Genomic DNA, 13,682 nt, shown 5'->3' with positions numbered 1-13,682 from the left:
TTTGTGCTTTTGGGGGAGATTCTTGATAGGGTTGGAGCTCAATCCATATAGGAGTAGAAGACTCTCAAGGACCAACAGCAGAGAGGAGGTGAAGAGTTCTTTCAAAAGGATGATTGGGAGGAAAGGGACCAGAAAGTGACATCATCAGGGATCATTTGGTTCAGGCATGGGCAGCAAGTTTAGCTGACCCACTCCTGATTACAACTGGATTGGGGAAAGGAGGGCTTCCTGAAGTTTTTGTCCAAAAGAATGTCGCAACATTGTTGCAGTGTCCCGCGCTTGGCAGGGGCACAGTCATGGTGATTCTCTGCATACTGGGCTGACCCTTTCACCTGATCTGGTCAGTGCTCCATTGGTTCTCCTTCCTGGAGCTAGGTAGCTGTTAGTATCAAAGAGCTGCTCAGGAGACTGACAGGACTGAGGTGAAAACTCCAGAATGTCGCAGCAGTAAATGTATGTCTTGGTTTCCAGGATTGCCTGATTTCAAATATTCTGCCCCACTGGTTCACTGGCACCTGTCAGACCGGATGTTCCAGTTTTTGGTTTGGAAAATAGCCTGTCTCACAGGTAGTTGAGAAAGGGAAGGCAACAGTTCATTCATTCCAGTGGGGAAGCTTGGGATGGGGAGGGGAGGGGGGCGGTAAGGGGAAGCAGGAGACCTGCAGAGATGGCCCCGGCCCTGTGCTAGACTCTCCCGTTGAATTCTCAGCTCCGCCAGGTGAGGTGAGTGGGACGCAAATTGGTGTGACCGGCACCCACCTAGCCCCACCCACCCACTCCATTCCCGCCCTATCCCACCTCGGGAGGTCTGATTTGATTTCTCAATCTTGCCCTACCGGCTCAATGGAGAGGGCCCACGTGCAGATGCAAAAGCAGTCGGCCACCGCTACGTGAAAAGCCGTTCCAAGCAACTGGGTTCAGTGTGGCCGATTTTAGGTAGCTGGGATACGGACGTTATTTTCTCCCAAGGGGAGAGAAGACGGAGACTCCAGGTCCCCAAAACCGTGCTACAGCCTGTTCCGCCAGCCCCACCCGGCCAATGCCACCTTCCGAGCGGTCGTCGGCCCAGCCCCTATGTGATCAGGCTACGGCTGCCCACCCCGTACGTTCTCCTCCCAGCGTAGCCCCGCCCATCTCCCCACACCGAGGCCCCGCCCCCGGACCCGCCCGAGACCTGCGGGTTCTGGAGAGGCGGTGCCTGCCAGCCATCTGGACGGACGCTCCAGGTGGACTACAAGTCCCAGCAGCCCTTGAGTCCCGCCCCCTGGGGGCGGAGCTATGCCGGGCAGCGAATTGGGAAAGCCCTGGCGCTCAGGCTAGGAAACGCGTGTGACCAATCGCGGGGCCGCTCGCGCCGTGTGCCGATGGGGGCGGAGAGAAGCCCGCAGGGTCCAGGACAAAAGCCGGATTCCGGGCGGCTGCTTGAGGCTGGAGCGCTCCGGGCTTTGGGTGGTGAGGCGGGGCCTGCGGAGGGAGCGCTGCGCACGGACTTTCGCAGAGAGGTCAGTAGCGGGCCGCTGTTTTCGCGAGAGGGGCACTACCTGCTCCAGGAGCTTCCTGCCTCCCTCCCCCAACCCGGAACCGCCTTCCCGACGCCTGCTTGGTGCCCACGTGCCCTCCCTGCACCTGCTTAGAAGTTTTGGGGGTCTTCGCCTTAGGTTAGCCTTCGCTCGGAACCCGGCCGGTGGCCGCGTGTCGACCACCCCACCCCCACTCTCCCGCATTCCAGTTTTTGGGAGTTTGCATGGGGTGTGCCATCGTCCTGGCTTCTCTTCCCTTCGCAAAACTGCATTTGTACCATCCAAGGGCCCCTCACCCCGACCGGGGCCAGTCCTCGAACCTCTTCGGGCTTTAGCGGGCTCCCTCTTGTCCCCATCCGGGTCTCCCCACCGGATGCGGGGGACGGGAAGTAGGAAGAGTGGTGGCCACTCGCCCCACTCCTACCCGGGCTCAGGCCCTTCCTCTATTTTTTGTGGCGAGTCGACTGAGTCCCGCGCCGAGAAAGTGGAGGGAGCGAGGGGGGCGCGCAGCCTTGGTGGGCCACGCGGGGCCGGGCTACTCCATGGTGCCCGAGGCCTGGCCTCGGCGCGAGGACCTGCCTGTGGGGCAGCGGCGCAGGAAGGACCCTCCTCACTCTGGAGGTGCCGTCGGGCCCAGCGTCTAAGCGACAGATGGCCGGGGTGTCAGTCTCCCTCCCCACCTCTGGCGCTGACGCGGAGCCTGGCCAAGGCTGGATCCTGAAGGAGCCGGAGGATGCTGCCGCCGCCCTCCTGTAGGGCCTGGCAGAGAGCCAGACCCAGCGCCGGCTGCCCTCTCCAACCTTGGCAGATACTGTGCAATACCGAGGACTTCTGCCATTGGGGCGGGGGGAGTCCCCTGGGGTCTGCCTGGCAGGAGGATTTGGGAGGGCAGGGAGGAGCAGTGCATGGCACAGTTTGGCCAACCAGCCCACTCCTTCCAGCCTTTAACTTTGCTCTTTCAGCCAGTGCAGGTCCTTGGAGATCCGAAATATTGGGTGAGGAAGAGCTGGTAGACCCCAGCTGCCCAGGGCGGGTAATTTTCATCTCTGAGAGAACTTCAACAGCTTGGGCCAGAGTGACAGGAAGAGCCCTTGGACATGGGGCAGTTGGTGCCTCCACCCCCATTCTGACACTATGCTTGCTGCAGTAGGGGACCCACACGGAATTCTGCCTCTCCCCTTTACTCTGGGAATTGCTTGTCCTCTCAAAAACAAAAACCACACCAGTCCTATGGAAACTAACCTAAAAATGGGTGCTCTTTGTCTTCCTCAGAGAGAGACTCTAAGAAGCATCCCTAGTGGTTCCTCTGCACTGGCTGCGTCCCAGGGGTACATTTCTGGGGAACAGGCTCCTTCATTCAGCCTTGCTGTGGATGAACTCAATCCTGGGTCACTTACCTGTCTGCAGAAAAGACCCCATTCAGCTCATAAAGTCCTTCCCTTGGGGAGATAGAGTGAGAGAGAGAGAGAGAGAGAGTGTGTGGTTTAGTTCCTTGGCATGATTACCCCCAAATGATTTATACTTTTACTTGTTATTAGGTGACAGTTCCTGGGGCCCCAAAGCAGACCCCTGGGATCTTAGCTCTGTCCTAAAACCACCTATCATCAGTTCGACAGCACATTCAGTTCCTGGGGAGGCAGCCAAAGACTTCGGTGGGGTGTATCCCCAATACCCAGATTGGTATATACTTTCTTTTTTGACACTTTAGGTCTCAGTGTCACTAGAGTGGGTGGTCTGTGGTCATAATCATAAGCACCTTGAAATGATATGCACAGTCAGGGAGGGGCACATTTTTCTGGGCTTCAGGTGCTCAGGAGTCTGAGACCTCAAATAGGTTAAGAGCTGCTGCCTTAGACTTCTGTGACCCCTCTGAATGATTACATTTTCAAGTTTTCTCCACTCCGGCTACTCCCTGAGTTTGTGAGCCTTACACTGCATTGGTGAATATGCGGAGGCCAGATTCTTTCCCCACTGTTATTCTATCATATAAATCCTGTCTTGGCCTTGAAAGGGCCTGCCCCATCTAAGCCAAAGTGCTCTGGTGGCATATCTGTTGTTTTGGTAAGCTGGCAAATCTGTTCTATCCTGTATCATCCCCATGTTGTATCTCCCCGCCCCTCCCCCCCCCCCCCGGAAATGAACTCTTGCATTTGAGATTTAATCTGGGGCTCAAGAAAGTTATGATTTTTCAGCACAGAACATCCCTTTTCTCAGCCTTATCCTTTGTCTGCTTTGGGAGGTGCCGGGTCTGGGGGGTCATTGCTCTGGTAGTGTCTATCGGACTGCTGTCTGCTGGGGAGGCTTAGCTGAGGGGCTCCTTCCTCCTGGAGTTTGTGATTCCAGGTGCTTGATGTGTCTGAACTGCTGAGGGTGGTCAGAAGCTGCTGCCTCCTTACCCTGCTCCATCTACCCTGGGTTGCACTCTGTTTGGGAGGGGGGTGGGGGCTGGTGTACCCATCTGATTTCAGGACCAGTTTTTCTGGTCTGAAGTCAAGAAGGTTGGGAAATGGAGCTGGAGTGGGTGGGGGGTGGAGGACTGTGGGACACTGGGGCTGGTTGAGGCATCACCTTCAGAAACTCATGTTGAGTTGGAGCCGGAAGTCATCCCAGGGAAGGCCAGAAGAGGGAACATTTATTTTGAGCCCCTTCCCAGCTACCCCACTTTGGGCCAGACACCAGACTGAAAGCACCCATTGTGCTGAGCTGGAGACTAGCTGGGAGGCTGAGGGGGCCAGCCAAGCCAGGGTTAGAACCTGAAGCCCCAGCCTGACCAGTTGGGAGAGAGGTGGAAGTGGAACTTTGGCCTTCCTCGAGCTGGGGATGGAGACCAACCTTCCTGGGTGTATAACTGAGCCAAGCCTCTAACTCCGCCCTCCTTTATTTGAACTTGACTTTTCTTCCCCAGCAAATGCAGCAACTTCAGTTCTGGATCTTTGTGGGAGAGATTGGAGTGACTTTTCCTGATCTGGCCAAACTCTTAGCATGAACGACGGTTTCCTTTCCCTCCCCTTGCCCCTGTTCCTCTCCCCAACTTGCTCCTCTCACTGCCCATGAAAGAATGGGTGTGTCAGGGCATAGCAGTTTGGGGGGAGAGGGAGATAAAGAAATTGTCATCACAGACCCTTCTGTGAGGTGAAGGGGGACACGGCCTGGTCCTTGGAGAAAAACTCTCAGGCTGAGGGTGTGGGGTTTTCTGTGGACCAGGAGTAAAGGATTTGGGTTCAAGTCCTGGGTCCCCTGCTTATTAGTTTGACTTTTGGGGCAAGTTACCTTAATTTCTCTGAGCTTTTATTCCTCATCTAAGAAATAGGTGTATTTCAGTGTACCTCACAGGGTTCATAGAAGATGAGCATCTCCATACATGTGACAGAGGATGACTTTTGTCCCCTCCCAGCTCTGGCTCAGTTAGAAGTGACCAGTACAGGGCGGTCCCCAGAGACACCTCAGTTTTGCTCTAAATTAGCAGCTGGGTGACTCAGTGGGGTGGATGGGATGCACTGAAGGTCACCGTTCTCCTGCCCTGTGTCTGCTCTGAACTCAGAGGTGGGAGTCTAGTGTCCTGGGAGAAATGAACTCTGAGATGATGCTTCCTCTTGGCTCCTCAGGGGCGTGATCCTGCCTGAGGAAGTAACTCACCCACCTGGTCCTCAGCCTGGTGGTGAGAGTCTAAGTGTGTGAAGTGGGTGAATCTGGGTGTGGGGGAGACAAAACCTGTAGGGGGAGTAAAGGTAGCCTTGCACAATTCTGACTGGGTGCCCCATAGGTCACAGAACCAAAGGGTGTGTTTCAGTGTGTGTGGGGGACCTCGGGTGGGACCAGTGCTTGGGTTTGGGTCACACCACTGGTATTTCTGTCTCCCCATCCAGCTGGCTTTTGCCCCAAGACAAATATGAGCTGGTTTGCTGAGAAGAAGTAGGGACAGGGTTGAGGCCAAGAGTCCCGGGGAAAATGCCACCTTTCTTTTTTTCCACCATCTTCTCTCTCCCATCATTTCCTGATCCTTGAGCTCTCCCTTCCATCCCTCCCGCTGGGCCAGTCCTCTTTCCCTCTCTTGAGGAGCACTGAGATCTGGTTTTATTGTCTGGGGGCAGCTGGACATGGGTCTCTTTCCCCTGCCCCTTCCCACCAGCTCCTGTTCCCCCAACAGGTAGAGCAGGTCCCTCTGCAGCCATGTCGGCCAAGGCAATTTCGGAGCAGACAGGCAAAGAACTCCTCTACAAGTACATCTGTACCACCTCGGCCATCCAGAACAGGTTCAAGTATGCTCGGGTCACCCCTGACACAGACTGGGCCCGCCTGCTGCAGGACCACCCTTGGCTGCTCAGCCAGGTGAGCCCGCCCTCCCTGGGCCCTGCTTCCAGGCCCAGGGTCAGAGGAGAAAGGATTGGTTTGGTGGAGACGTCACAACGGGTCACGTAATGGCAGACTGCCCACATCCCTGGGCAGCATGCAGCGGGCTGAGCGGGGTTTCATGTTCTGCTGTGGGCCCCACGTGTCGAGGTGCCCTGGCAGGGGACAGCGCATGGGCTTGGAACTAGACAAACTGGAGTCCAGATTGAAGCTCTCTGTTGATTAACCATGTGGCCTGGACCTAAACCTCGAGGTTTAGGTTTAGTTAAAGGTTAACTAAGGTTTAACTCTTTAACTTAAAGGTTAAACTCTTAACCTTTCTTGAGTTGTCAGGTTCCGCATCTGTCAGATGGGCTGAACGTTCGCCTTGCGAGCTCTAAGGATTAGCAGTAATGTCTGGAAAGCATTTAGTGTGCCACCTGGCACTTGGTCGATGCTCAGTAAAAGTAGGTGTGTGCCCCAATCCCCCAGGTGGAGCATAGCAGGATTGTGTCAGGTCCGCAAGGAAGAGTGCCGTGGACTTGGTGTAGAGTGGCCGATAGCCTTGGGCAGCTAGCCTGGAGTCGAGGCTCCTCTGTCCGGTTCCCTGCAGGGCCCCTGTTGGGAAGGGCAGGCTGCCCAGGCAGGGCCTGGAGAGCAGGACCAGGACCCATGGCGGCTTCCGGGGGTGCACGTTACCTCCCCCTGCCTCAGGAGGTGGTGCCTTTCCTGATGGGCAGTGTGAACAGTGCCTCGGGGCTGCTTGCTGGGCTTACAGGCAGGATCAAGCACCGAGATGGGACTGACCAGATCTCTAAGGTCCTTTGTCACCCCAGGGCTCTGTCTCTCTGCTCCTTGTTTCGGAACACAGGTGCTGGTCCATATTCTGAGGAGTTCATGGTTCAGTGAAGCTAAGATAGCACATAGGGAGGGTAGGGAATCATTCATTCAGCGGGTATTTGGCGAGCACCTACTCTGTGCCAGGTCCCATCCTGGGCACAGATGGCTCTGGATTCCTGGTTGTCAAAAGAAAGGTGTAAACTGGGATAGGTGAGGAGAGCTTCCAGGAGTTGACCCTGAAGAATGGCTGGGTGGATTGGAAGCCATGCAGGCTGTCCTGTGCTTTGGGTTCCAGAACTATATATAGCCTTTGACTCTCTTCTTTCTTTCCTTGTTCTAAGTACAAACCCCTCTCGTTCCAGAGCTTGGTGGTCAAGCCAGACCAGCTGATCAAACGGCGTGGAAAGCTAGGCCTCGTGGGAGTCAACCTCACTCTGGAAGGTGTTAAGTCTTGGCTGAAACCACGGCTGGGACAGGAGGCCACCGTGAGTATACGGGGACAGGTCGGGGTGGAGGCGCTGTGGTAATGGAAGCAGATGCGGTCAGCTCCAGATCAGCGACCCTGTGGGTCACCCTGCACCCAGACACACTGCAGCCTGGGGAAGGCGAGGGTCTTGCAGAGCTGACTTGAGTAACAGGGCCAGGCCTGGTGCTCATTCCCAGCTCTGCCATCAGGGAATGGCAAGATGGGCTGCAGAACTCACCCCAGTGCAGTTCATGGCCAGGTGGAAATGGCCTGTTTCTTAAAGGCAAACATGGAGATGGGTCTCTGTAGCCCGTTCAGGGAATTCCGTTCTTTTCAGTTTCCAGCTTGTGACGTGTATGTCTAAGAGGGCGGGTAAGACGAAGTTCAAGAAAGAAGACACAGACTCATTTAGGCAGAGACATTATTGGGCCAAGAGCCTTGGATGAGACTGTTAATACTGAAGAGTAAATTCGGTTCTTGGCTTCTCCCAGCTTTGTAATTAATGTCAGCTCTGGAGATGAGAGCTAAAGTGAGATATGGTTTGGGAAGGCTAGGAGAGGCTCAGAGATAAAATTGCAGTTCTCCTTCTCGGTCCTAGAAGGGGCTGGGGAACAGGAGAGGGGGAGGGGGCTGAGGTGTCCCTGAGACCGGGGAGGTGTGCTGTCCCGTCTTGGGGGACTATGACCAGGGGTGAGCTGTTCTCTTCCTTGGCAGTCCCGGAAGTAGGATGCGTATGGTGATGGAGCCGTCTGCCTCTTCTACTGGGCTTTCTCAAATCAGCTCTTAGTGGTAATTCCCCAGTTTCTGGCTCTTGGAGTAAAGAGGGCTTCTAAAAGTCGCACGTGGACCTGGGGGCGGAGGGATCTTGACTGGCCTTTGTGCTTGCAGGCCTTTGGGGAGAGGACAGCAGGGTTGAGGGCTGAATGGTACGCCCAGGGAGGTCCTCATGCGCCCTTCTCCTTGGCTAGCTGTTGGGAGGGGGGCGTCAGCCCCAGCAGGAGCGGCTCATTACCTCTGATGGATCACTGTCTGGTCCCTGACTCAGCAGTGACGCATGCAGGCGGGCGGGGGCTTCGGGACACTGGGATGAGGGCTGTCTCGCCTCAGCGGCCGCCAGGGACACACTCAAACTGATTAGCTCTGCAGGCCTGTTGTCCTCAGCCAGGAAAGTGTGCGTGAAGTTTTCCCCGTCAGGCTCTCACTCCCTCCCCCGCCGTGCCATCCCTGCTAATTTTCTGGGCCTGGACTTCCGTCCTTGGGCTGGGTCTCTCTGCTTGAGCTCTGGGATGGAGAGCCTTGATTTGTGTGGGCTCTGTAATTTGTGCAACTGATGGCAGGATGGAGAGGACTCCTGATGCCTGTGCTTTGGGGGCCGGGGCAGCGCTGTCAGTCCAGCTCGTTTGTCACCCTCCAGAGGAGGCAGAACAAGAACGTGTGAGGTCAGTACACTTCCAAGTGCGGCTGGCACGAGGGCAGTGAACGGAAGAGGGGAATCTCATGGATACTTCTTTAGCTTAGGGATCTGTGACCACATTGCCCTGGTTTCTGGAAAATCCCTTCCCTACTGTGGAAGGGCAGTAGTACGTGGGCCCCACCTCCGATGGGATGGCCAGTGGAGGGAGCAGAGGGCAATCCTCCTGCTCTGGGGAACAAGGCGTGCTGTCCATCTAAACTTTAGCTTCCTTGATCCCCATAGGTGGGCAAGGCCAGAGGCTTCCTCAAGAACTTTCTGATTGAACCCTTCGTCCCCCACAGTCAGGTATGTGTGAGGTGGCTCCAGGCTGGGTCTTCTCCTTCCCTTTGTGTTTGTCGACCCTAAAATGCTAAAGGAAGAAAGCAAGCTGCTGGAGAAAAGTCAAAGGGACCAGAGTCTCTGAAGCTGCACCGAGGGTCTGAGGGGTGCCATGGAGCAGGGAGTCCAGAGATGGAGCAGGGAGGAATCGGGGCTGCTAACAGAGGGGACTTCTCAGTGCTGGGATGAGAAAGACTTGAAGGCAGGCACCCTCCCCCAGGTCAGGTCACCGTGGCTGAGGCTGGACTGTCCGCTAGCTAGGCAGTGGTCTCTTCTCTCCTCTTGTCCCTGAGGGGAAGATGGTGGACAGGTCTCCCCGAGTGAGTGTTCTCTACTAGGGTTTTAGAAATGAGACCACAGGGGCTGGGCTCGCCAGTTCAGTGCCCCTCACCCACGTGGTCCTGTCTTCCCCTTCAAGGCGGAGGAGTTCTACGTTTGCATCTATGCTACCCGAGAAGGGGACTATGTCCTGTTCCACCATGAAGGTGGGGTGGATGTGGGTGACGTGGACGCCAAAGCCCAGAAACTGCTCGTTGGCGTGGACAAGAAACTGAATCCTGAGGACATCAAGAAACACCTGTTGGTCCATGCTCCTGGAGATAAGAAAGAGTTGAGTGAGAGGGAGGGCCAGCAGGTGGCAGCTGGGGAATGGGGAAGGCTGACAGTTCTGGGCACAGAGCAGGGAAAGCAAGGCAGTTTTCCCTGTGTGGACATCCACCCTGCCCCGCCCCAGCATCTGGGTGGGAGGGTAGGCACAGTCCTTCCCTGTCCCGAGGAGGGGCGCTGGGGGTGGACAGGAGGCTGACTCAGACTGAAATATGCCGTCTGTGTCCCTCACCTCGTTGCCCCTGTCTGTCTGGCATCACTGTCTCCAGCTTCGTGCCTGACAGCTCCTTTCCGCCTCAGTGGCTGGAGTGATGTCCAGGGAGCACGGTTCACAGAGGAAAGCGAGGGGTTGGCGGGGCGAGTGTTGGGAAGTGGAGCTGTCCGAGGCAGTGAGAGATTGCTGTGGGGAGGGAGTGTTTGGGGGCTGCTGCTGGGCCCGCTCCCTGGCTCCCTGAGGATTGACCATCCCTCTCTCCCTCTCCCTCTAGGATTCTGGCCAGTTTTATCTCCGGCCTCTTCAATTTCTATGAGGATCTGTACTTCACCTACCTCGAGATCAACCCCCTTGGTAACTGGCTGTGCTGGGTGTGGGGGTGGGGGCCCTGGGCAAGGTGCAGCTATAACAGGGTCCCCATGCCTGTGGTAACCCTGGCCTTGACCTTCGGAACACCAGACCCCGCACTCATAGAGGGCAGTCCAGACAGGTGTATGGTTGCAGAGGAATGTCTGGGCTCATGGAATGCAGTCTGCTGTTTCTGAGCTCTCAGAAGACTGATTATTCCTCTTTTAAACCAACTCCAGCTTTCTTTGGTTTTAATTTGTTCTGTGATGGGGAAGTCCTGATTTTGACCTGAGTCTCTGTTTAGTGGCTGTTCCTGCCAGTGGGTTAAGCTGTGCTACCAGGGTCCGGGCTGCCTCTGCACTGATCTGACTACTCAGGCCCTTCTTTTCTCTCTGTGCCCTTAGAGCACCCCCCCACCCAGGAGTTGGTCAGTCATTGACCCCCAAGGCTGGGAAGATGTTGGTCCAAGCCTCTCAGGCTGTGAGGGAGGAGGGTGGTAGGAGCTGGCTCTAGCCAGGGCTGCTCAGGGCAAAGTCCGATTCCAGGTTCCAGCTGGGGATGCAGCCCCTCTAATGAACCAGATGGCTCTGTGCTAACTTAATTAGCTAAATGACCCTGGGGTAAAGGGAAGATGGATGTCCAGTTAGTTGGCAGTAAATGAATCCTGGCTGGGGGTGCAGTGCATCCCGAGGCTTCTCACTCCCCTAGACACTTAAGGCTTCCCTTAGCTGACCTCAGGAAACCCACCTGGACACACCTGGGGGGGTCTTCCGACAGCAGTCAGTATCTTAATGCTTTTTGTTTTAAGGGCAAGACTGTGGAAGGGGTGAATGGTTAGATTGAAGGCATGTAATGTAGCATTTAAAAAAAAGTTTAGGGGCGCCTGGGTGGCTCAGTCGTTAAGTGTCTGCCTTCGGCTCAGGTGGGATCGGGCCCCATATTGGGCTCCCTGCTCCATGGGAAGCCTGCTTCTCTCTCTCCTGCTCCCCCTGCTTGTGTTCCCTCTCTCACTGTCTCTCTCTGTCAAAAATAAAATCTTAAAAAAAAAAAAAAAGATAAAAAAAAGTTTAAAAATTGCCATGGTGAGATCATCCAGTAGCGGCGGCCAGTGAGGAGGCAAGGGCATGGTGGCGTGATGCCATGCTTTTCTTTGATGTGCAGAAAAGGCTGGGCCTTAACTTAAATCATTGGATGACAATCCAAAGTGCTGAGCAGCCTCACAAGATTCCAGGTCGATGCCATGCTTTTTGAAAAAGAATGGATAGAATGTGCGCCTGGAATCGGTGGTATGCGTTGCAGAGAAAGCGTGCAAGATAGAATTTGATGATTTCGTAGAACGTCTGAGTGACGTCAGGAGGCAGTGGGGTAAACTAATAAAGGAAGGGAAGTACGCACCTCCACCTCACCACTTGGGCAAGGAGGATCCTAGGCCCTGAGCAGAGCTGCTGCTGCTGGCTGGAGGCTGATTTTCATGTTCTCTCTTCTCCACTGGAAAGTTCAGTTACTGAAAACCTCTTTGTGAAAGTGTCTAAAAATAAAGGATTGCTCTATCCTGTTTAAAAAAAAAAAATTACCACGGCACAGGGGCACCTGGGTGGCTCAGTTGGTTAAGCGTCCGATTCCTGATTTCTGCTCAGGTCGTGATCTCATAGGTCATGGGATGGGGGGCTCTGCACCCAGCAGGGAGTCTGCTTCTTTCCTTCTCCCTCTCCTTCTGCTCCTCCCCCAACTTGCCTGTGACCCCGCCAATAAATAAATAAGTATTTTTGAAAAGTTGTCATGGTAACTAAAACAGACTTTCCTGTCACATTACCTATAGGTCAGAGGTTGGGGGCAGTCTTAAATAATTTATTTTTCTTTTAATGGGGTAAAAGCTGTGTGGAAGGGCCATCTGGTTTTTTTGTGGAGCTGGACAGTTAGAGTCTGGGTGGAACCCCAGGGTGGGTGGTTGGTGTGTGGGGAAGCCTGTGGAGGAGTTTGGAGGTCGGCGGTCACCTCTGCCAGGGGCCCGCATCTGATTGCCTCTGCTTTTCTCGCAGTTGTGACCAAAGATGGCGTCTATGTCCTTGACTTGGCGGCCAAGATAGATGCCACAGCCGACTACATCTGCAAAGTGAAGTGGGGTGATATAGAGTTCCCTCCTCCCTTCGGGCGTGAGGCTTACCCAGAGGTACGGCTGCTCTGGGGAAGAAATGGCGGGTGAGGGGACCTGGGAGAGGGTGACTGATATCAGAGGAGTATCGCCTCCCTCCCCCCCCCGCCCCCCCTCCGTCCCACCGTGGGCTGTATATTTGGCAGGAAAGGAAGGTTGAGAACCATTTAATTTTCTTAAAACCCCAAAGGAGGTGGGGGTGGGAGTCAGCCAAGCCTCTGAATCCCGGCCAGAAATCCTTTCAGACTTCTCTCTCAATCAACCTCCCTGGGCTCTTAACTTGATTTGTTGATAATTCCGAGTGGCTCTTGCTAATCGTGCCAGAGGAAGGTAGTTCTCTTGGCCACTTGCTGAGAATTTTAATAGCTCTTTCCCACCCCATCCTCTTGAGAGGTCCTCACAGCAGGATCAGGCCTGTGAGTCATAACCCAGGCCAGGGGAAGAGGCTGGGCTGGGAGAAGGGATGGGGTCTGCAGGTGGAGAGGCTTGTTACGAGTCAGGCAGGCAGACGTTGGGAGTGGGGGGCTGTGGCAGTAGCAGGGTGACCTAGTGAGGCTTAGGACTTGGGCAGAGGGCCAGGACTTGAGGTCGGAGACAAAGGAGTAGGGAAGTTTGTCCCCAGGCAGTGACTTTGGCCGGGGGTGGTTTTGGTACTTGAGGATGTCATCATATTTTGTCCCAGGCACATGGGGCTCTGCCCAACTCCTCTCCCTGACCCTATTAAGGCTTGAGGACCTCTTCATGTACCTCCAGGGAAAGGAGCAGGGTCCTGGGAGCTGGGACCCAGTGAAGGGGGTACCTCCAGGACCCACCTGTTGCTCTCTGGTCCCTAGGAAGCTTACATTGCAGACCTGGATGCCAAAAGTGGGGCGAGCCTGAAGCTGACCTTGCTGAACCCCAAGGGGAGGATCTGGACCATGGTGGCTGGAGGTGGTGCCTCGGTCGTGTACAGGTGACGGAGGGGCTGCTGACGGGAGGGCAACCAGGTCTGCCTGGAGCCCACGCGTGCGTGATCTGGATCAAATTGCTTCACCTCAGAGTGGGGATGAGGATCTTCATTTCCTCCCCTTGGTCCAGAGCAGAGACTCTGGTGAACGCCTGTCCTCTACACTGTCTTCTGCAACTTTCTTGTTTACTTCCAAATGAGGTTGCTTTTATTAGTTTTAATCTTTATAGTTAACGTTACATGCTTCATGCAGAGGTACAGTAAATACAGAGAAGAACCTAAAAGTAAACATTGCCTGGCTGTTTCCCCACCCCTCCTTCCAGCTGTTTTAATGCCTGTGTAAGTCTTCATACCTCCACACTTCATAGGAATGTTGAACCCGTATTCTATACCCTTTGCGATAATTGGTGGTTTTTCTCTTAAAGCATGGTAGGCATCTGCTCATTTCCAGGCAGTGATCTGCCGCGTT

The 13,682-nt window shown here is 55.0% G+C and overlaps 1 protein-coding gene and 1 pseudogene across 7 annotated transcripts in view; both read left to right on the top strand.

The window, feature by feature from the left end:
* Positions 1 to 1,349: 1,349 nt before the first annotated feature.
* ACLY (ATP citrate lyase) overlaps positions 1,350 to 13,682 on the top strand; it is a 43,863-nt gene continuing 31,530 nt past the window's right edge. For 3 of the 7 annotated variants that reach the window (XR_010408596.1, XM_064582935.1, XM_045888923.3), the window contains exons 1-8: positions 1,364 to 1,502; positions 5,668 to 5,849; positions 7,052 to 7,174; positions 8,852 to 8,914; positions 9,366 to 9,556; positions 10,042 to 10,121; positions 12,155 to 12,285; positions 13,101 to 13,219. Coding sequence is in view for 6 of the 7 variants with exons in the window: in XM_064582935.1 (XP_064439005.1) it covers positions 5,691 to 5,849; positions 7,052 to 7,174; positions 8,852 to 8,914; positions 9,366 to 9,556; positions 10,042 to 10,121; positions 12,155 to 12,285; positions 13,101 to 13,219 (866 nt within the window). In the remaining variant the exon portion in view is untranslated. Of the gene's footprint in view, positions 1,503 to 1,543; positions 1,659 to 2,122; positions 2,159 to 5,649; positions 5,850 to 7,051; positions 7,175 to 8,851; positions 8,915 to 9,365; positions 9,557 to 10,041; positions 10,122 to 12,154; positions 12,286 to 13,100; positions 13,220 to 13,682 lie in introns of those variants that run through there. The other 4 variants (XM_045888927.3, XM_045888926.3, XM_045888925.3 and 1 more) reach the window with 2 other exon arrangements.
* LOC129046239 (NADH dehydrogenase [ubiquinone] iron-sulfur protein 5-like) lies at positions 10,130 to 12,146 on the top strand (annotated as a pseudogene).

Source organism: Mirounga angustirostris, unplaced genomic scaffold (genome assembly GCF_029215605.1).
Source record: "Mirounga angustirostris isolate CCGP_5_RB_7025 unplaced genomic scaffold, mMirAng1.0.hap1 SCAF_17, whole genome shotgun sequence".
NCBI classification, from domain to species: Eukaryota; Metazoa; Chordata; class Mammalia; order Carnivora; family Phocidae; genus Mirounga; species Mirounga angustirostris.
This window is presented reverse-complemented; position numbering and strand designations above follow the sequence as displayed.